Source organism: Cynoglossus semilaevis, chromosome 2 (genome assembly GCF_000523025.1).
Source record: "Cynoglossus semilaevis isolate Cse_v1.0 chromosome 2, Cse_v1.0, whole genome shotgun sequence".
Classification (NCBI taxonomy): domain Eukaryota; kingdom Metazoa; phylum Chordata; class Actinopteri; order Pleuronectiformes; family Cynoglossidae; genus Cynoglossus; species Cynoglossus semilaevis.
In genome coordinates, this window is record NC_024308.1 from 11024847 (window position 1) to 11045783 (window position 20937).

A 20937-nucleotide genomic window follows, 5' to 3' on the forward strand; every position below is an offset into this window, starting at 1 on the left:
GCCTCCTGTGGCTCAGTGTGTGTTGGAGCTGCAGCAGATGTTGTTTATTATCAGAACCTTGTGTTGTAACTGGAGGTTTTTTTCTGCATCCTGTCTTTCTTCTTCTTCTTTTCTTTCTCCTCAGCTCAGTGATGATGTCACAGGTGACAAACAGGCAGTTAAAATGCAAACGAGTTTATTGGTGGAGACGGTAATTAAAGTAAATCAGACGAGACAGTGAATCAGATGGTGATGTCGAGGTGGGGACAGGGGGGTGGGTGGTGTGTGTGTGTGTGTGTGTGTGAGGAAGGGAATGAGAAAAAATAACAGTGATGCTGCTCCACAGAGGTGGGCGTCTCGGGAAATGAGAGAGCTAATTGACCATGACAGAGAGTCGGACCAAACCGAACTGGGGTGAGATGTGTGTGGGGTGGGGTCTATGGGAGGGGTGTGTGTCGGTGAAATGACTTGTTGTCATTCCAGCCACACACTCAACCAGCAGCTGGTGTCTCATTACCAGGTGAGTCTGGAAAGTTCTAGAGAAACTGAAACCCGGGTCTGATCCTGGCTCAGTGATCTAACAAGATGCGGCCCACACGGGCTCTGAATCCCTGTGTGACTGAGACCAATCACAGACTCAAGGTCCTGAGTTTTGTTTCAAGGTTTTTCCAGAAGTAAAAACCCAGATGACGCCTCTGTGGCTGCTGCAGTGGCCACGGCTGACGACTGTGACAGAACCTCAGACACTGACTGTAGGAAACAAAGAGAAGTGGGCGTGGCCCTGGTTCTACCACAAGACACACTGAACGCGACCACACACACCAGCGTTGGTGTGTATGTGGTCACGTGACGTCATGTGATGTATGAGTGTCTCAGACAGGAAGTCAATGAGGTGTTGGAGCACAACATCCATCAGTGTCTTCACTGAACATGATGCTGTGATGGATGGACAATGTTGACACATCTGTGGACGACGGGACCTTGGGGGGGGGGGACTGGTGATGAATGGAACTGTTCACAGGAACAGGAAGAGTGGGAATATGGAAAAATGAAGAAGATGAAGCTGTGAGACAACCAGGAGGGAGTGAAGGAAGGACAACTGACACCCTTCACAGCAGAGGGCGCTCAATCAGCCTGGAACACACATACATGTTTTTCCATACAAAAGTGTTCCAGCCTCTATGACAGGTATATCACTAGTCCTAATCCACTTTAATCTGATCCAAATTCTTAAACTGGACAGATGTCTCCAAGACAACAGTGTGTACCAGTATCTGTCACCTTGAGAAAAACTGCAGTAAAATTCCAACATCAAGTCCAGTGTTCAGTACTGAGTATGACATCATCAGATCAGGTGACTGAAGGAACTGGAGCTGAACTAAAACCATCGACCAATCAGTGTGAAGCAGCCATGTGACTAAAAAAGAACAACAGTGTGATCAGATCAGAGGTCAGAGAGGGTCAGAGGTCACCTACCTGAGGCTGCGGGATCGTGGTCTCATGGCGGGGGAGCGGCGGCCCTCCTCGTCGGTGATGCTCTCGGAGCTGAAGTGTTTGGTGAGGAAGTGCAGCTCATCCGGCGTGGGCTGGAAGGGCAGCTGGTGAAGCTTCTCCTGAGATGAACAGGAGGACTGTGAGAGGAGGAGCACAGAAGGAGCACAGATTACAACCAGCTCTGGAGCTGCTGTCCGGTTCTACTGGACCGCAGAGGGTCTGAAGACCAACACAGGAGATGGACCGGGGTCAGAAATGATAGAAACAGGTTTCTTTCATCAACACCTTCAACTGAAACACTCAGTGATTTAACACCCGATCGTTAAGTCAACACAGGAGACATTTACCGAGACAGTGGAGCTGGGGGTGTTGGTGCCATAACCAGAGGAGGGCAGTGAAGCCAGGGACCAGCGTCTGCCGTCCGACCTGGAAAAAGGAAAAAGGAGAGAAATCAGTTTGTCCAACATGACACCTCAAGGTGGCAGCAGCAGAAGCAGCTCCATGGACAGAGACACAGTGAGGACAGACGTCTCTGTTGTTGTTAGAGAACAGACATCAGTCAGCTGTCCATCATCTTGATTGACAGCTGACTGATGTTTGAGAAGTGATGACACTGAACCGCCATCACTTCTCTAATGCAGTGCGACGTTCTGTGAACGGCAGCCAGGATGTAGTGTGGTGACAGCAGATTAGCCTAGCACTGTTAGCATGTCAGCTGTGAGCAGGTGTTTAAAAGAAGAGAAGAAGTCTGCAGCAGAACTGGACGGTCTGACACCACAGACATGGAACATGAGGATGATGACTTTATATTTATTTTTAACTGAATACAGGCTTAAATATATCAAAAGTTCTTTCTGACTACAAATACTTGTACTATACTATTATATTTCACTGTATTTCTACAACAAAACAAAGAGTTCTCAAACATAGTCAGACGTTCTCTGTTACTTAGTGAATATTTTGACCCTGTTGATTACATTCCTGTGTGTGCGTGTGTGTGCTCAGCCATGCAGCAGGGGGCGTAACACAGAGACAAGTGAGGACCACTTCAGTGTTTACCTGTCTGCCCTGTGTCCATGGCTGTGAGGGAGACAAGATCATGGTTGGATTTCAGCCTCAGAGGTCAACGGTCACACAAACAAACTCACGTTACAAAGTACTGGGAAAAAGTACTTCCACGAAGACGTTTTAATTTGACATTTTTGTCATTTTAAAAATGTTTTCAGAGAATTCTTCTATAAACCTAACGTGCTGTGCAATATGAATTTTCACCACACGGTGTCACTGCAGCTCCAGCAGAGGCAGCACTGATGTCTGCAGCGGGACATTATTCTGTATTTACACATTTACATGTGTCATGGAGTTAAAGGAACAGTTCTGATTTATTTTAAGAGACTGGAGGAATGAGAACGAACACGTCTGAAGATTCAAAACCTTTTAACCTGTCTCTCTTCAGTTCAGAGGGTTATTACAGCTGCTTTGACCGATCACATGACCTTATCATACTGTAATAATAAATGTGGATCAGTGCAGTAATTGGACTGAAGGAGCAATAAACGGCTGTAGTACTGGGGTTGGTGAGTTATCTATGGGGTGGTGTTCCTGGGGACGGGGGGTGTGAAGATTAACAGAAGTCAAAACAGATTAATAAAAAACAGTAACAACATTCACGTGTGTGTGTGTGTGTCTCACCTTCGTGCAGGGACAAAGGAGAAGTGTGCAGCTGTGTTGGGGGAGAAGTTGCGGGGGCTGTCCAGTGGACTCGTCCCTGAGAGACAGAGAAGAAGACTGAACTGAAGAGGAGGAGTTAAAGTCAGGCTCAGAGGATCATTTAACTTAGCCGTGAGCTCTGACACCAAAGCAGCTGCCGAGTCCATCACCAACATAGTGTTTAATAAAAAATAAATAAAATTAAAAAAATATATATAATCCTTCTCCTTCCTTAGTGGCCCCGACACTGTGGCGCTGTCTCCCTCACAGTCCCTCTCTGGGTTATTTTACTCATTTTTATAAAAATAATATAAAATGTTTTCTTAATTATTATTATTCTATATTATCAATATATTTGTTTATATCTATGTTTTTGATGATGTTTAGATGGAGGTTAATTTAATTTATAGTATATTTATGCAGGGCTGGAAAAAATGAATTGGTTTTTAGTAATTATTATAATGGAGAAAATGCAATTGAGACACGAGTTGTGGAACGACTTAGACTGGTGTCTCTGGGGTCCACTGTACATGTACTCACATGTATATGTACTTGTGAGTACATTTGTAGTGGGAGGTTAATGGAATAAATAAGACCCGCTGGTCAACAGAGAAACAGAGTCAGATGGTGAGGAATAAATTAGCAGAGGAGAGGGGGGGCAGAGAGGGAGGAAAGACGTAGAGAGACAGAGACAGGTCTAGACTGTCCTCAGTCATCTGTTGTCCTCAGATTCAGAAATCATCAGTCCAATATTTTAACACCAGCTGTGGACAGAACAGTCTCTGGGACAACTGCCCCATTAGAACCAGACTGTAAAATTAATCTTCAGCCTAACAACAACAATAGTAACAATAATATATTAATATATTAAATATATTAAAATATTATATTATATATATTATAATATTAAAAATGAAAAGATGAGTGACTGAGACCAGAACCTGACTGTCTGGACCAGGACCACGCTACCAACCTCTGACACAGAGTCCAGCTCAGAGCTGCAGAGAAAGCACCGGTGTTCTTTTTGGGCTGTGTTACCTGTGTGTCCGTGCAGAGGTGAGTGTGGTCGGGGGAGAGTGGGTGAGGTGCTGGACGTCACAATCAGACTCTTCCTGTTGCTGGTCCGACAGCTGAAGGACAAAAGTCAGAGTTAGTTTTTTTTTAAAAGTCCTTCATCTGGGGGTCACTGACACACACACTGACACACACACTGACACACACACTGACACACACGCAGGCTCAGCAGGCTACCGAGACTATAATCAGCATTAGTGAGAGCAGACGTCCACTCTGGTGTGTGGCGTGCCACATATTGGACACCACTGTTGTAGAGCACTCTCAGACTAAGTTTCCAGTAAATGGTGGATTTGTCCTGCTGTTCCGTAGGTTCTTTGTCCCTGGTACCGATGTTACCTGGCTGACCCCCTGTCCCTGGGGTCTCTGGTGTTTTTACTGTATGTGAGCCCCAATTAATCAGTCTGACCCCTGACACAGAGGCAGTGCTGCTGATAAAGCCCCCAGTGGATACCCCCGCACACACACACAGACGCTACTACAATCACACAGAGATAAATGAAGGGGCTCTTAAAGAACAGACTGTTTCTAGAAGGTCAGGACACCTGGTCTGGACCTGGACTGGACTGAGTTTTTGCCAAGGTTAGGGGTCAAAAGGTCACAAACTGGCACATGTGTTGTGTATGTGTGAGGAGGGGAGTGTGATGGGTGAAGGGGGGTGTTAGGTGTTTGATTTATGCCAGGTTGAATCTAATTATCATATGAACTTGAAGAATAATGAGTTCATGTGGACATGGCTGCTGGGAGTGGGTGACTACTGCCATCTGCTGACGATGAGCGGCATCAGCAGAGAGAGCACAGCATGTGGGGGTTCAGTCGTGTGTGTCCTGTAAATGAACAAATGATCAAAGACTACACTGTGTATGAAGTCATTAACAGCTGCAGGTATTTGAATAAGGGTTTGTCAATATGTGGTGCACGGCCTCCTTGTAGTCCATACCACATTGGCAGTGGGCCCTGACCTTGATTTTCAGCCAGATCTAGATAAGATATGGGTCAGACTCCCAGAGTGGTCAGCAGAGCCAGAACAAATGGATTAACTACACTGGTAACCTGGAGGAGAGTATGTACTGTAGAGTACACACTACATATGGTCAATAAGCTGCTCCATCACCAGTGTTCTGGACAAGAAGAACAGTCCAGTACTCCTAAAATAGTGGGGGAGGGGGCACGGGGGGCCGTGACAGGCTTCCAATTGAATATGGCAAACTGGACATAAGTGTACCACTGCTGTAATGCTTGAATGATAACAAGCCTCCAGTCACTAGGTGGCAGCAGCCCATATAGTGTTTTGTACAGATAAAAATATACATGTTATCAGGTTCTCAATAGTATTTAAATTCGCTGGGTTGTAAAAACATTTTTGTCCCCAAGAGGGGGCATGACCGTTCTAGTCCAACATCTAGTCTAGAGTAGAGTCTGGTTCACAGGGTAGGGGTCAACATGTCCAAATAGATCTCTACTGAGGTGAGGAGAACGAGGGTCAGAGGAACAGGACAGAACCATGTGTGAATGACAGTGATGACTAGAGCGTCAGGAGTTCTGATGCAAATCCACCAGGGGGCAGCTCTACTGGTTGAAAATAAATCATAATTATTATTCAAACTATTGTCAAAAAGTAATATTTTAACACAACAAGCCAAGTTTTTCACTTCATCCAGACAAACTGATCAGGTGATGACGGTGACCTCAGGTCAGCAGGTTCCTCAAAGAACCACAGCATGGGTTTCAAACTCAAATTCACGGTGGGCCAAAATTAAAAACTGGGACAAAGTTGCGGCCATACTTCACATTTATTGAAACATTGACTGTAAATTTTCATCTTTTCCCTTCTCTGCAGATCAGAAATGTAGATTTTTTCATTTGGAAACAAACTTTGGTTTTGTGTAAATATTGAATCTGGAACAACTAAAAGTTAACATTATAAACACATGAGAAATTAAATTTGAAATAAAACACACATCAGTGGTATTTGTTCTTTATTATGTCTCTTTATCTGTAGCCTTTCCAGTTCTTTTTAACGTAAATCTTTTTTCACAGGCCAACAACAAGAAAAACCCCCCAAAATGTTTCTGCTTTAACATAGCACAAACACCACTAACACTACAAATCCTGGGACTATATACTGCGTGAACTCTAGTACACATTTGATATGATCTCGCGGGCCAAATATAATTACACTGCGGGCCAGGTTTGAATCTGTTCCAGTGTCTGCTGCCATAATTGGCAGACAGGCCTTGGGTTCTTAAAAAGACACAACCTAGAAGTTGGTCTTCCACCTGAAGACAACGTCACAGTTGGAACCCACACTCCAAATGGTACATGGTACCAGCAGTACCACACACACACGCGCACGCATACGATCAGTTCAAGGCTCAAACCCAGACTGAGTCAATGACCTTCAAGATGGAGAAACTCCTGCTGGACATCGAACAGGAATTGACAAGTAGAAGAAGAGGAAAAGGAGAGAGGCAGCGAGGAGAAGACATCACAGAATGAAGTGAATGAGGCGATGCTGAGTCAAAGGCAGAAACAGACGAGTGACGATGTCACCGATCACAGGCTGTACCTTTTAGAGCGCCGCAGCATGCTCCTCTCAGGCAGCGAGAAATTAGACAGCACCGTCCAGAAGGAGTCGGACGACATGCTAACGTTAACGCAGACGCTGGACCATCGCTGTGGAGCAGCGGCAGCAGAGCTAACAGACCACGGCGAACAGAGATCTGTCTCTGCTCCTACTCTCTCCTCTGTCTGTTTCCTCCGATTCTCTCCCTCCTCCTCTGACTCCACTCAGCGGTGTCCCCCCCGGCTCCCCCTTCAACACTCCCTCCTCCCATCTCTTTCACGCTCCGATGGTCTTTTCTTCTCCGTGTCAGAGTGAGGCTCTAACTGGCTCCGTCTCTGAACCTCCGTCACCGTCCAGATGTTCATCACCACATGTTCCAGTTCTTCCTGAACAGTGGAGAAGCTCACTGCCAAATAACCTTAAAATGTCTGAATTTACCCTTGAAAGGCTCCTGTTGAACCAGCAGGTAACTTTGTCAAAAGATCTGAGTGGAAGTGTCCACTCCTGGAGAAGGACCTCCAGGTTTGGACGGATCAGATGTCTCTATAGGAACGGAGATGGGAGGTCAGGGAATCATCTTTAGATCATCTTTCAGACATTAGTAATAGATACAGAGGAGTCAATGTCCTTGGACTGATGACGTCATATTTAACCACATGATCTTCTACTTTCTGTGATGACGGTGAATTATTTGTATGATATTTGTTCAGACTTAAAATACTCTGGTCATAAGAAAATGTCACAAAGCTCCAGTTAGAGTTCCTTTCTACACTTTATGGTGCTAGCCCTGCCCCCAAAACGCTCTCATTGGTCGAGCAGCTCTATTTATTGTACGTGTTGACGACACATCAACTTCACAGCTCTCAGTAAAATTAATTACATTGAAGAATTTCCAAGATGAGTCCAGAACATTGAACTCCAACAAAAATACATGGGGGACGGAGGGGGGAGACGGGGGGGGGCACACGGTCAGAGTCTTACCTCCAGAGGAAGGGGTTTCCCCGCTGGTGAACAGGGGCTGACAGAGGGCCATCAGAGCAGCAGAGAGAGGGTGAGGAAGAGGAGGTAGAAGGAAAGGAAGGCTGAGAGGCCGAGGGGTGGAAGGAAGTGGGGGACAGCAGGTGCTGGAGGAGGAGGCTGCTGTTGCTGTGGCAACGCAACTGAGCAGGCGACCAGATTCTGCCAGAGAAAGGGGGAGGTAATGGTAAGAAAGAGGGGTGAGGATGGAAAGGTGAGCATAGAGGGGTGAGTGATGAGGACTGAGAACCGAACCAGAACCATCCATCCATCCATATCATCCATCCATCCATCCATCCTGAAGCTGTTTCCTCCCAGACCAGTGACTTCTGGGACTTTTTAGATTCTGAGCCAACAAATACATTTAGTTTATACAAGGGATGCACCGAAATTAAAATGATTGTTCAGACACCCCCCCCCCCATTAAAATAATTAAAATTTCAGCATTACACGTTTTGCAAATCTCAATCCGTGGGTCTTTCTCAGATATATTGAAATACGTCCACACCAACATGTTGGTAAATTCAGACATGCCCACACTGGCCGCTGGTTTTGCTTGCGTCATCATAACTTCCTGTTTCAGCCGCTTTGTTTTAGTAATAAAAGTCATTCGGTGAAACTTTTCGGTGGCTGAATATTCAGTGCATCCCTAGTCTACACAGTAAAAAATGAGAGGAGTGACAGTTCTGTCCTCTAGTCTGATCAGAGGTCAGAAAATCACTGCTACAATAAATGACATATAAGTTTCAGCACAAAAAATAAAAACCAGCCTTTAATTCTGCAGAGATCTGTTGACAGTTGGCTCTGAGCTGCAGGGCACTAGGACCGTATGGTGGTGGTCTATGTGTCCCCTCCCCCATGCCAGAGAGGGTGAGGCCACCTGCTGGCTGGACCAAGGCCATGCTTATTTAGTATGTGGAGTGTTTCCAGCACATGAAACAGACACACACACACACACAGACGCACACAGACACACACACAGCCATCTGTGGGGTCAGGGTAAAGAGGCTGATCACAAATAAATATATTAATGACATCATCAATTAATCAGAGCTTCGCTCAGAGTCAGTAATGAAGATCAGTCAAAGGTCAAAGGTCAGTGAAACTATCTGTTGTGATAAACAGCAATAATATAGACACAATGACATATTGACATTTTTTTAAACAATCTAATCTTGACATCACAATATTGGATATTTTCTTACAGCCCTAGTCTAAGTCTACGCCAAGTAGGTGAAGGCACCTCAGACAGGTCAATGCCCTGTGACCTCCTGACCTCTGGACTGTTCCACAACACACACATGAGAAGACTCAGATGTCCTCAGATGTCTGGTGTTTCAACATCAACAGATTAGAGACAACGCACCGTCCACGAGACTCAGGTCTAATGAGGACTACTGCTGCTGCTGCTCCTGCTACTCCTGCTGCTGCTGCTACTGCTACTGCTGCTGCTGCTCCTGCTACTCCTGCTGCTGCTGCTACTACTGCTGCTGCTGCTCCTACTGCTGCTGCTGCTCCTACTGCTGCTGCTGCTGAGGCCAAGTGTTTACACTCAGCTCACTTCAAACCAAACTGTCACAGTGATCTCTAACTGAGGACTTCAGTGATGAGCTCAGATTTTTATACATTCAAAAAACAGGGTCAGCTGATGAATCACTAACTACACACTGAGATAGGGTTAGTACCACAGTACCAGAGCCTTCTATTGGTTGGTTTTAAATAAATAAACAACTAAATATGGGGGGCAGGGGAGTGGGCTAATGACAAGTTGAACAAAATCACAATCTAAGTTTTAAGCATTGAACTGAGCAAAAGAGTGAGTAAAAAGTTAGACATGAATTCAATAAAAAAACATGCTAACAACAAGCTAACCCAGAGGCAGCTAAAGGTTAGCCAAATACAACTAAAACTTTAAGGAAAAAAATTCTAAAAATGAAGTAAAACCTCAGTGACTGAAAAAACAAACCTGTGTTAGTGTCAAACTGACACCCTGGGGTCAACACCCACAACTGTTCACTATCCACAGCAGAGGACAAGGGGTGGGGCCCTGGGGTCAACACCCACAACTGTTCATTATCCACAGCAGAGGACAAGGGGTGGTAGAGGGTTAATGAATGAATTCATATCATATAGAACACTACTGTGAGTCCCTGTTCTAACACAGGTCTGTGTCTTACTGCAGTCGGAGGTTTGGAGCTCCTCCTCTCTCCTTCCTCCTCTTCATCCCCTGTCCCAGGACAAAAGACTTCTCCGTAATCTCCAGTAATCCACCAGGGTGCATCAGATCCTCATGTGTCCCTCAGAGACATGGACTGACCCAAAACCAATGTCCTCCAAAGGAGTAAAAACCTGGACGTGTGTTGACCGTCCATGAGTCAAAGCAGCCACTGTAGTGTTATATATGTGTATGTGTGTATGTATAAAGGAAGTGTGACAGTAAGTGAGTGTGTGAGGTCAGCACCTGCTCTAATCTACTCCCACTGACACACACACACACACACACAAAGTTATGTAAGGTATCTGGGATAGAGTGTCCCTCCAGTGGCAGACACGGTCCTACTGAGTCACAAAAACACACACAGTGTCTGTACTCTTCATCTTCATACTGCACGTCGTTACAGGGTTAATAATCCACCAATAAAAGAGAAGGAAGTGTCTGTGAAGTCATTTCCTGTGCAGCTCCATAGTGTCATCAGACTAAGATCAGTGGTTCAGATCAGTCCACACACGTCGACCTCTGCTCCCGCTGAGGGAGACTCCAGCCTGCATGTACCCAGCATCAGTGAGCCTTCCCTGGGTCAGAACTGCCCTTTCACTGCCTCTCTGTTTCTGGACACGTCTCAGCTGTGAACTCAGTGTCAAGTGACCAGAGAGGAGAAAGAGGAGGAGGTGCAAGAGGGTTGGGAGTGTTCACTGTCCCACATCGTCAGAGTTGATGTGGTTGTTATTAATTTTATATTCACTCACCACTGTCCTGTAGGCTGTCAGTCATAATCCAGACTAACACCTGGATTATTGGGTTCTTTTGGTAATAATTGTTGCTATAATTGCTAACGTTTAGCTTTTGTTGCCGCACTATTACACAGACTGTTTCCCTGTACGGGGTCACCCTATAGTTAGCCCAGGACAGTAGACAGTACACAGTACACAGTAATACTCTGACACCAGTCTGAGGCTGCAGTAAATACTACACTTTTCTGAAGTAGTGAACCTAAAAATACAGCTGACAAACCTTTGTCCTCAGGTTGGTGCATTGATTGAATACAGGAACTTGAGATGGAACCGATGACTGTGTCAGTGACACAGTGACACCAGAGAACTTTGTCCTCTGATTATTGTAGTAAATACAGCAGCTGCTCTAACCCTTCCCAGAACCTCACAGATACACACTGGTGAGCTAAATGTGGCTCACATGGTTCACTACACACACACACACACACACACACACACAGTGACACACACACCAGGGTCATGTAATTACATAATAAAAATCTTATGATTTACCAAATATATTCTAAATGGAAGAATTCTTTCTGGTCAGAAGAAGTTCTCAAAGTTCAAGAAAAGAAAAGAATCCTTGTGAAAATTCAATTCTAAAGCAGCTGCAGTACCTCCACTGACCACTGCACCAGAACAACCAACACCAGGATTTCTGACAGAGAAAACATCTGTCATAGGTTAAAGTTTTTCTGCACATCAGAAAAAAATCTGATGAAAAATCCTGAACAGCAGCGCCTTCTTGTGGTGGGTGAAAGAAGGACATGGGTTTGACCTCTGTTAAACACAAGCACTGGATGAGTACTGGACAAGCAGAACAGAACAGAAACCAGAGTCAGTCCTTCTGTGGTTCCAAACCTGCTGCACCTTCTGAGTAGGACAAGAAATTAACTGACTGACACACACACACACACACACACACACACACACTGATATAAATAGACTTAAATCCATCAACAGTGAGATGCTCAGCTGTTCTGAGACATGCACGTCCATGTCACACACACGTACACAGGAAAACTCATTGGCCTTTAACACTTTACTGGAAGAACCTGAGCAGAACCTGACAGGGACAAACAGCTGAGAGGACGTAGGAACACAGGTGTCAGGTGGACATGCAGAAGAGTTAGCTCAACAGTGCTAAAGGTTAGCCAGAATTCCCCTTGTTTGGTTCATTGCACTGCTGCTCACACACGCACAGAGACACACACACACATACACTTATATCATCCACCTCAGGACTGAAGAAAAAAAGCCCAAGGCATGATGGGTACTTACAAACTGCCTCTCCTGGGAAGACTCAGCTCCTTCTGGAAGACAAAGAAAAACAGACCCTAACATCAGTCAAACAGTTTAGATTATTATTATTGTTATTGTAATTAATGTTATTATTATTATTTACATTGTAATTCGAAGATTTTTGTCATTTTGTCATTTTCTGTGGATGTGTGGAAGATGACGTCATCATTAACTGGGGGAGGAGGGGAGGGGCCGATGACGTTAAAGGGTGTGTACTTCTGAGGTGCTTTATACTGACAGCAAGGCAGTAACCGTCAGTCTGAAATCAAACTCACAACCCTAGAACGTCCCTTTGAGCCACAGCCCTAAAAGAACCTCCAAATCCTGACGGGGTTTTTGTTGAAAACTTCTCTAATGTGTACATTTGTACACCAGTCTTTGCATTATCACCTCTACTGAACTTCATGACCTCCACCACCCCCGACCTCACCTCCTCAGACTGACCTTTAGCTTTCACAGACCTTTTGTCTGTGTGAATATGAAGAGCAGAACCACAGAACTATATGTGAGTGTAGTAATACTCAGAAGTACTCAGTCTGGCCGCCCACACAGAGCTCTGATGTAAAGTGATGCTGGTCCAAAACCCTCATCTGACACTTTATTACATTACACTGTCAGCTTCTCCACACGTGAGCGTGAGCTGCTATCTGAGCCCTGGGGGGGGGGGGGGGGGGGGAGGAGGGGGGGTCTCTGCACACAATAAGCCAGGATGGTGGGGGCCAGGGGGAGGTAAAAGTAACAAGAACACCAATGTACACTAAAACACACACACACACACACAAGTATACTGATTGTGCTAAACAAGCTACAGCAGCACAAAGCAAAGCTGTGATGAAATTATCTGTAGTGATGGAGGAAGGAGGGGAGGAGGAGGAGAGGAGCAGACACTGAACCTCAGAGCACTCTGCCTGATGGAAAACAGGCATCAATAATCAGCTTTATGGATGAGAGAGGGTGGGAGATATGGAGAAGGAGAGAGAGAGAGAGAGAGGGAGAGAGAGAGAGAGATGGTAATGTGATTATAAAATGACCTGTCAGAACAGAGAGCTGAGTAGATGTTCACCAGGACCTAACAACACAGAAAGATGTGATGTCACTGCCCTACAAGTGTAAGACAACTGGACTGGACTGGACTGGACTGGACCTCGGCCCCATATCACAGTTATCCTCCCTGAATCACAATGTATTATAGCGGTGTTTTAAATGAATTTTAACCATTTATCAGAAAGTTGGCCTGTCATCTGCAGAGGAACCGGCCTGGAGAACCAGGCGGAACCATGAGATCCATCCTACTGTGTAAACAGCAGTTGGGGTTCATCTGAGTGGTGGTGTACAGTGGCTGTCACTGGTCCACATGACATTTCCAGCAGAACCACAGCAGCTGTGAATATTGATGAGGAAACAGTGACAACAAAGGGACTCAGACACACACACACACACACACACACACACACACACATCTCTAATACCAGCCTGATGTGTAAGCTGTACTTGAACATGTGACTCGTGCAGACACCCTGCTCTGCTGCCTCCACATGAATCTGTACCATCTGAACCAGTGTGTGTGTGTGTGTGTGTGTGTGAGATAACCCTCAACTGTTCCACGAGATAATGAAAATGAAAAGACTCCGCCCAGTGGGCGTGTCTGTCATTAACCAGTTTTAACCTGATGCTGCTCCTCAGTGGTGAGAACAAAAGTAAGAGTCAAGTCAAACCAGGAGAAAAGATTTTTCTGCTCCTTCTACTGAGATAAATATTTTTAAAAAATCTGTTGTCACGGAGACAGAGAAACCTGGACCTGAAGCATCAGCAGCAACATGATGGACAACAGCAATAATGTGTTCTCTTGTCTCTCTCTCACACACACACACACACACGCACACATTAACCTGCCTTAAGTGAATGAGCTAATTGTGTGCTGGTGTTCAGTGGATTGGAGCTGCGTCCTAATGAAAGCAGGGCTGCTGTTTAATGACCACCAAGAGAGAGAGAGAGAGAGAGAGAGAGAGAGAGAGAGAGCCACAGAGAGAGGACCACAGGGACCAGTAAGACTCTAATGGTCTACATGAGTGTGTGTGTGTGTGTGTGTGTGTGTGCATGAGGCCACACAAAAGAGGTTTGAATAACACACACTAGCTTCAGAACAGCATTACACTTCATCCAGGCCACACACTGACTCATTAACACAGCTGAGGTTCGTGTGTGTGTGTGTGTGTGTGTGTGTGTGTCACCAGGGAGACGGTAGTTCAGACGTTAAATCTTTCTAACCAGCAGCTTTAACACAGACATTATCACAGCCACTGTCAGCCAACCATTGTGTCCACACTTGGACTCGTATGTCGATCAAATGTTCCGCATTAAAAAAAACTAAAAACGTCATTCCAGCCCCCCAGAAATAAACAATTAATTAATTAAATTAAAATTAAAAATGTATTTTCCCCTCATCTAAACATCAAAAACAAGGACTATATACATGTAAACAGTGTTCCCTTTCGCTCCCTCAGTACATCAAATTTTCTCTATATCGCAAAATATAGCAAAAACTAATACTATAATAATACTAATACTATTGGCCAATACAATGCGTACTCGGTGTACTATTAGCTAATTGATTCCTCACGCTGACTTCGCTCTGTGACGCTATTATACAAATCTACTGTGAATATAATTGTGTTGTCGGTTAAGCACTAGTAACTAGATATTTCCTCGTATCACGAGGAAAATCTTGCAATAGTTGCAGACTTATACCACGGAGTACTGGAGTTTCTGGAAGCTCATATCTAGGGGGTATTCAGTATTCAGTATGCAGTATGCAGTATTCAGATCTGCAGGTTAAGAGGAGATATGGAACTATTTCAGATTTATATGGACAAAACAATTCCAGTTACACAGTGATCCCAAAAACACTGCCCGTGTTGCGGTGTGAACAACAGCTGTGATAGGTCAGTCGGAAATATCAGTGAACTGCAGTACTGTAGTTCTGGGTATTTCTTAGACTTATCAAGCGTTGATTGCAGAGTATTTAGACTGAAAGGGCTGCTGTCTACAGTAATTAAAAGATTGTTTATTCAAATTATATTCATCTGCAGCTGCACTACTTACTCCTCCAACACACACACACACTTCCTGCAGCGCTGCAGGACGTTCTACACGCAGCTGCAGGATCTATCAAATGGACAATCAAGAACCTGGAAGTGTGTTATTATCCAGCAGTGTCTTCACGACGGCCCCCGCCACAGAAAGGCAACCTGATAATTAAGTTTCATCCTCACCCCTACACCCCCTCACAGTCACACGCCGTCACAGCAGCACTAATCTGGCCTTATCGTTCTGTCTATCGTTGGTTCCAGGACGACAGCACCTCCTCTGGTGAGATGCAGGAAAAAACCCAGACTAATCCTAATTGGAATTTACTCAATCAGAAGAAATCCGTGTTGCCTGAGAGGAAGAGGTTTATTTGCATATTATACATGGACATTGAGTGTGTGTGTGTGTGTGTGTGTGTGTGTGTGTGTGTGTGCATGACTGTCAGGTGGATTTGAAAACAAGCTTTGAGCAACAATTAAAACAAAGAACTGTCTGGTGTGTGTTTCATTGAACCGAGCTGAAGTGATCTCCACTGGGACCGTACAGGCATCACACAAACACACACACACACACACACACAGATTGTATTCATGAGTGTGTGTGTGTGTTTGTTTGTGTGAAGCAGGGAGATCAAGCGGCATCTGCATATATTAGGATCAGTTTCAGTGATTAATCTCTGATTGACAGCCTCAGAATCACTGAGTCCATTAACTCAGACACAGAAGGACAAAGGCCCAGGAACCGATCCCTGGGGAACACCATAAGATACAGTAGAGATATGAGGGACACCCAGTGTCTCGGGGTGAGACAGAATCTGACAAATGACACCAAAGAACATTTACATGAGAACGACTCCAACGCAAGCTCCTGATTGGTCGGACGTGTCTGTGCCTCCAGGCTGTGCAGCTCTTGCAGGCCTGCAGAGGAACCTAGGTGTGGAACCGAGCTGAGGCGCGGCACTGGTGCTTGAGCCGACTCGCTCCTGATGGGAATTTTAACATGACTGACAGAGATGGGATTCTGAGTCACAACACAAACATCAGAGCACAGGCTGTCAACTCCAGGAGAACTAAAATATATATTTATATATTTTCATAAAAATAGGCCAATAGGAAGGAGGTGGAGCTGCTGCACACGCTCTGTGATGATGGGTGTGACCCACATTTCACAGACTGACATATCTGCTCTAAGGATTACACAGAAGAAAAAGAAGGAGGAGGAGGAGAAGAAGCAGAAGTCAGTCAAACAGACTGATGAAACAGACACAATTTGGTTCCATTGTCTCTCTCTCTTTCTCTCTCTCTCTCTCTCTCTCTCACCAACCCTCAGGACAGGCCTACCCCCCCTCACTTTCAGCTTCAGTTTATTCCAAAGACAGCAGACGATGTGACTCCATCACAGAAAACTGCTTCAATCTGCACTTCTCTGAAGGATATAAATTCACCAAGTCTAAACAGTTCAACACAAAAAATGGTTCTGCAGATAACAAAGTCTTCAAAGGAAAAACCTTTAGAACTTTTCTTTTCAACCACAGACTCTTTAATCTAAACTCTGCAAATAAAACTTGAGTAAGTGAGTAAGAGACAAAGAGAAAAACTGATGAAATTCTAATGTAAGGGGGGGGCGTCTCATCAGAGCTGTTTCTATAAAAGCACAGTGGACGGTGTAGACATATTTCAATATATCTGAGAAAGACCCACGGATAGAGATTTGACAAACGTGTAATGGTGAAATTTTAATAATTTTAATGGGGGGGTCTCCACGTCAGGTTTAATTTATCAGAATAATCTTTTTCAGTGTTCAGTGAGGGGGTGAAAAGGCGACTCCTAGAGTCTGTCTGCACAGGTTTGACTCAGATCTATTCTGATCCTCTGCACTTCGTCGTGACTATACTTGATCCACATTACAAAGATCCTTACATGGATGAGGGAATAAAGCACCGTGCACAAGAAATGATCTGGGCCGCAATGGACAAGAAGAAGCTCACAGAGCAGTGTGCCAGACGAGGGGCGGGGACCCTGGTTGTCCAATATGTTCTGTGAGATCCTGACAGAGAGTTCCTTAAATAATAATAATAGGTAGGCTATTCTGTTCTGACTTCCTTTATGACTATCAGTTGATTTTATTTCTCTGCTAGACTTATGACAATTATTTTGACAATTATTAACTTATGTAATCACAGTGCTTTGATTTTATTGAGGTTTAGTTCACAGTCAGAGCCACAAATGCAGTGATACTAATAATGGGCAGTATAATTTCTTCTGGTGTTTCAGTTTTCGGTTTTCGACCTTGATTTCCTCATTTTCATTTTTCTGTTTTGGCCAAGATTTTTTATTTCAGTGCAACACTACTTATGTTGCTCTGATACACTGTTACAGACCGAATCACCTGGAGCTTTAAACCATCAACTCACAGCACAGGCCAACTATTCACACACCAACCCCCAGGGGTCCCCGTATTCCTGCATGACAGCTACAAAAGAAGAAGCACAAGAACAAGTTATTTCTAACATTAGCCTTGATGCTAGCTGTGCTAGCTAATGAACTGTTGAAGGCAGGAGTTGAACCAGGGACCAGTCTTGATTCTGGACCAGTATCTCCAGCTCCACAGTCTGGACCAAAATAACAGAATGATGTTATCACTTTCACCTCTGCCAAAGTTTTTCTTCCCACACTTGTTTATGTCATCTCTGTACTTCAGAATGCACCCCACATCTGCTAATTAATTACCCACGGTGCATTGCATCAGCTCAGCAGATGGATCAGGGCTCCATCTCAGGGGTTTGTGGGAGCAGCCGGGGTTTGTGGCCAATCAGGATGAAAGATTGTGGCAGCTGGAATGACACCAGCCGCCGTCGGGGGAAACATTCCCTGAGTTTAATATCCGATCTGGAAGTTACTCAGTGATCACATAATCAGACCGCTCCGTCTTGAAGCCAGGGTCGATTTCAGGACACGGCACGAGGCCCATGGACGGGTCACTGTCAGAACATGACTCTGAATGTCAGGATGTGTGTGAATGGTGAAATTTTAATAATTTTAATGGGGGGGTCTCCACGTCAGGTTTAATTTATCAGAATAATCTTTTTCAGTGTTCAGTGAGGGGGTGAAAAGGCGACTCCTAGAGTCTGTCTGCACAGGTTTGGACAAGAAGAAGCTCACAGAGCAGTGTGCCAGACGAGGGGCGGGGACCCTGGTTGTCCAATATGTTCTGTGAGATCCTGACAGAGAGTTCCTTAAATAATAATAATAGGTAGGCTATTCTGTTCTGACTTCCTTTATGACTATCAGTTGATTTTATTTCTCTGCTAGACTTATGACAATTATTTTGACAATTATTAACTTATGTAATCACAGTGCTTTGATTTTATTGAGGTTTAGTTCACAGTCAGAGCCACAAATGCAGTGATACTAATAATGGGCAGTATAATTTCTTCTGGTGTTTCAGTTTTCGGTTTTCGACCTTGATTTCCTCATTTTCATTTTTCTGTTTTGGCCAAGATTTTTTATTTCAGTGCAACACTACTTATGTTGCTCTGATACACTGTTACAGACCGAATCACCTGGAGCTTTAAACCATCAACTCACAGCACAGGCCAACTATTCACACACCAACCCCCAGGGGTCCCCGTATTCCTGCATGACAGCTACAAAAGAAGAAGCACAAGAACAAGTTATTTCTAACATTAGCCTTGATGCTAGCTGTGCTAGCTAATGAACTGTTGAAGGCAGGAGTTGAACCAGGGACCAGTCTTGATTCTGGACCAGTATCTCCAGCTCCACAGTCTGGACCAAAATAACAGAATGATGTTATCACTTTCACCTCTGCCAAAGTTTTTCTTCCCACACTTGTTTATGTCATCTCTGTACTTCAGAATGCACCCCACATCTGCTAATTAATTACCCACGGTGCATTGCATCAGCTCAGCAGATGGATCAGGGCTCCATCTCAGGGGTTTGTGGGAGCAGCCGGGGTTTGTGGCCAATCAGGATGAAAGATTGTGGCAGCTGGAATGACACCAGCCGCCGTCGGGGGAAACATTCCCTGAGTTTAATATCCGATCTGGAAGTTACTCAGTGATCACATAATCAGACCGCTCCGTCTTGAAGCCAGGGTCGATTTCAGGACACGGCACGAGGCCCACGGACGGGTCACTGTCAGAACATGACTCTGAATGTCAGGATGTGTGTGAGTCTGTGGTGGTGGTGGTGGTGGGGGGGGTGCATGTGTCTGGGGAGGCAGGACATGTGGACGTTGAAGACACCGTGTGGCCTGACATGAACATTTTCTCATAAACCTTTCTGACTGACAGTAGGTCAGTGGTTCCATCAAATACCGCAGACTAGAACATTGTTTGAATGTTGTTTAAATTGAACATGTTTAAATGAAATCAGTTTTAAATCTCGTCAGAACTTCACAGGCAGGTTCTACAAACAAACAAGTGTTTTATTATTCTGCCTTTTCTTTCAGCAGCACTTAGTGTAATTGGACTAAGTCAAATGTTTTCTCTCCCCCACCCCACCCCCCCATGTTTCCCTCTGTCCTTGGATGGTAGGACTAAGGCAGGGCTGGCAGCCTGTGGGCTTCAGCTTTTATCGTGTGGAGAGATGTCTGCCCGCAGGACAGCAGATAAAAGAGAGTCAGCGGGGAACCATAGAGGGAGGACTGGGGGGGAGGAGGAGAGAGCAGGAGGGGGAAGCAGGAGGAAAGTGGAATCACACAGAGACGATTCTGAGGCTAGAACTGAAAATAATGACACAGAAAATGGAAATACAGTGAAGTGTAGTCCCTTTGATGTAGGCGGCTTTGGTGTATATATTTTTTGATGAACATTTTTGTTCAACATTTACTGCTAGCAGTTGGCTAACTGTTGATGCCTCTGTGCCTGCACAAGACAGCAGTCAGAGAGACAGCAAAACCAGAGTCACCGTAGATGGTTACTGAAAAACACAAGGGACTTAGCTAACAGCTAAGCAACTGTATCATAAGCTGTTAGCTGTTAGCTACAGGCTCAAAAATTTCGATCAAACATCAGGAGATATTGGACCGTTGAGACCAGGACCACTGGTCACTTCATTGATTTTAAACCTCAACCTGTACCAGCTGACTGGGACCTCCACTAACAACCCACCTCTTAATGACACTCAGTCCACCAGTGTCCAAGTGACCGTGGAAGACCAAAGGTCAACGGTCAGTGAACCAGGAACTTTAAATAACCCTTGAACCACACAGTCATTGTTCTATAGTCCCGTTCATTCTACACTTGTCTGAAATCCTTTCAACCGTTTTCCTCTGACACTGTTCCTGTTCCACTGGACCAGAGAATCCTGACCTGTTGACCTCCTGCCAATCTAATCTGGTGATACCAGAAGGTTGAAGCGTTACAGGAAGTTTCTCATGGTTTATACACAACTAGAAACAATGACACGCTGGGTCAGCTGACGATGGAGGAGGAGGTGCAGGAGGAGGACAGAGGCTTGAAGAATCTCTCCATCAACCTGACAACTTCTCCTCAGGACCATGTAATGAGACCATGAGAAACAAAGGAAGACGGAGAAGAAATGAAGCTCCAGTCAAAGGTGAAGTTTCTGCAGTAATTCACTAACTCCACAGGAATGGACTGAACTTCATCTATTATTATTTTTATTTATAACTGTGGGAGGAAGCTGGAGAACTTGGAGAACCCCAGCGAGAACAGCAGTCTTTTGGCTTTA

The 20937-nt window shown here is 44.9% G+C and overlaps 1 protein-coding gene across 1 annotated transcript in view; it reads right to left on the reverse strand.

The window, feature by feature from the left end:
* Positions 1 to 20937, reverse strand: part of mast2 (microtubule associated serine/threonine kinase 2) — a 63267-nt gene that overhangs the window by 18424 nt on the left and 23906 nt on the right. Inside the window, exons 4-10 of the mRNA XM_017031008.2 lie at positions 12116 to 12147; positions 7805 to 8002; positions 4222 to 4313; positions 3166 to 3241; positions 2533 to 2553; positions 1821 to 1899; positions 1456 to 1610 (exon numbers count right to left, since the gene is read on the reverse strand). Of these exons, the coding sequence (XP_016886497.1) occupies positions 1456 to 1610; positions 1821 to 1899; positions 2533 to 2553; positions 3166 to 3241; positions 4222 to 4313; positions 7805 to 8002; positions 12116 to 12147 (653 nt within the window). The remainder of the gene's footprint in view (positions 1 to 1455; positions 1611 to 1820; positions 1900 to 2532; positions 2554 to 3165; positions 3242 to 4221; positions 4314 to 7804; positions 8003 to 12115; positions 12148 to 20937) is intronic.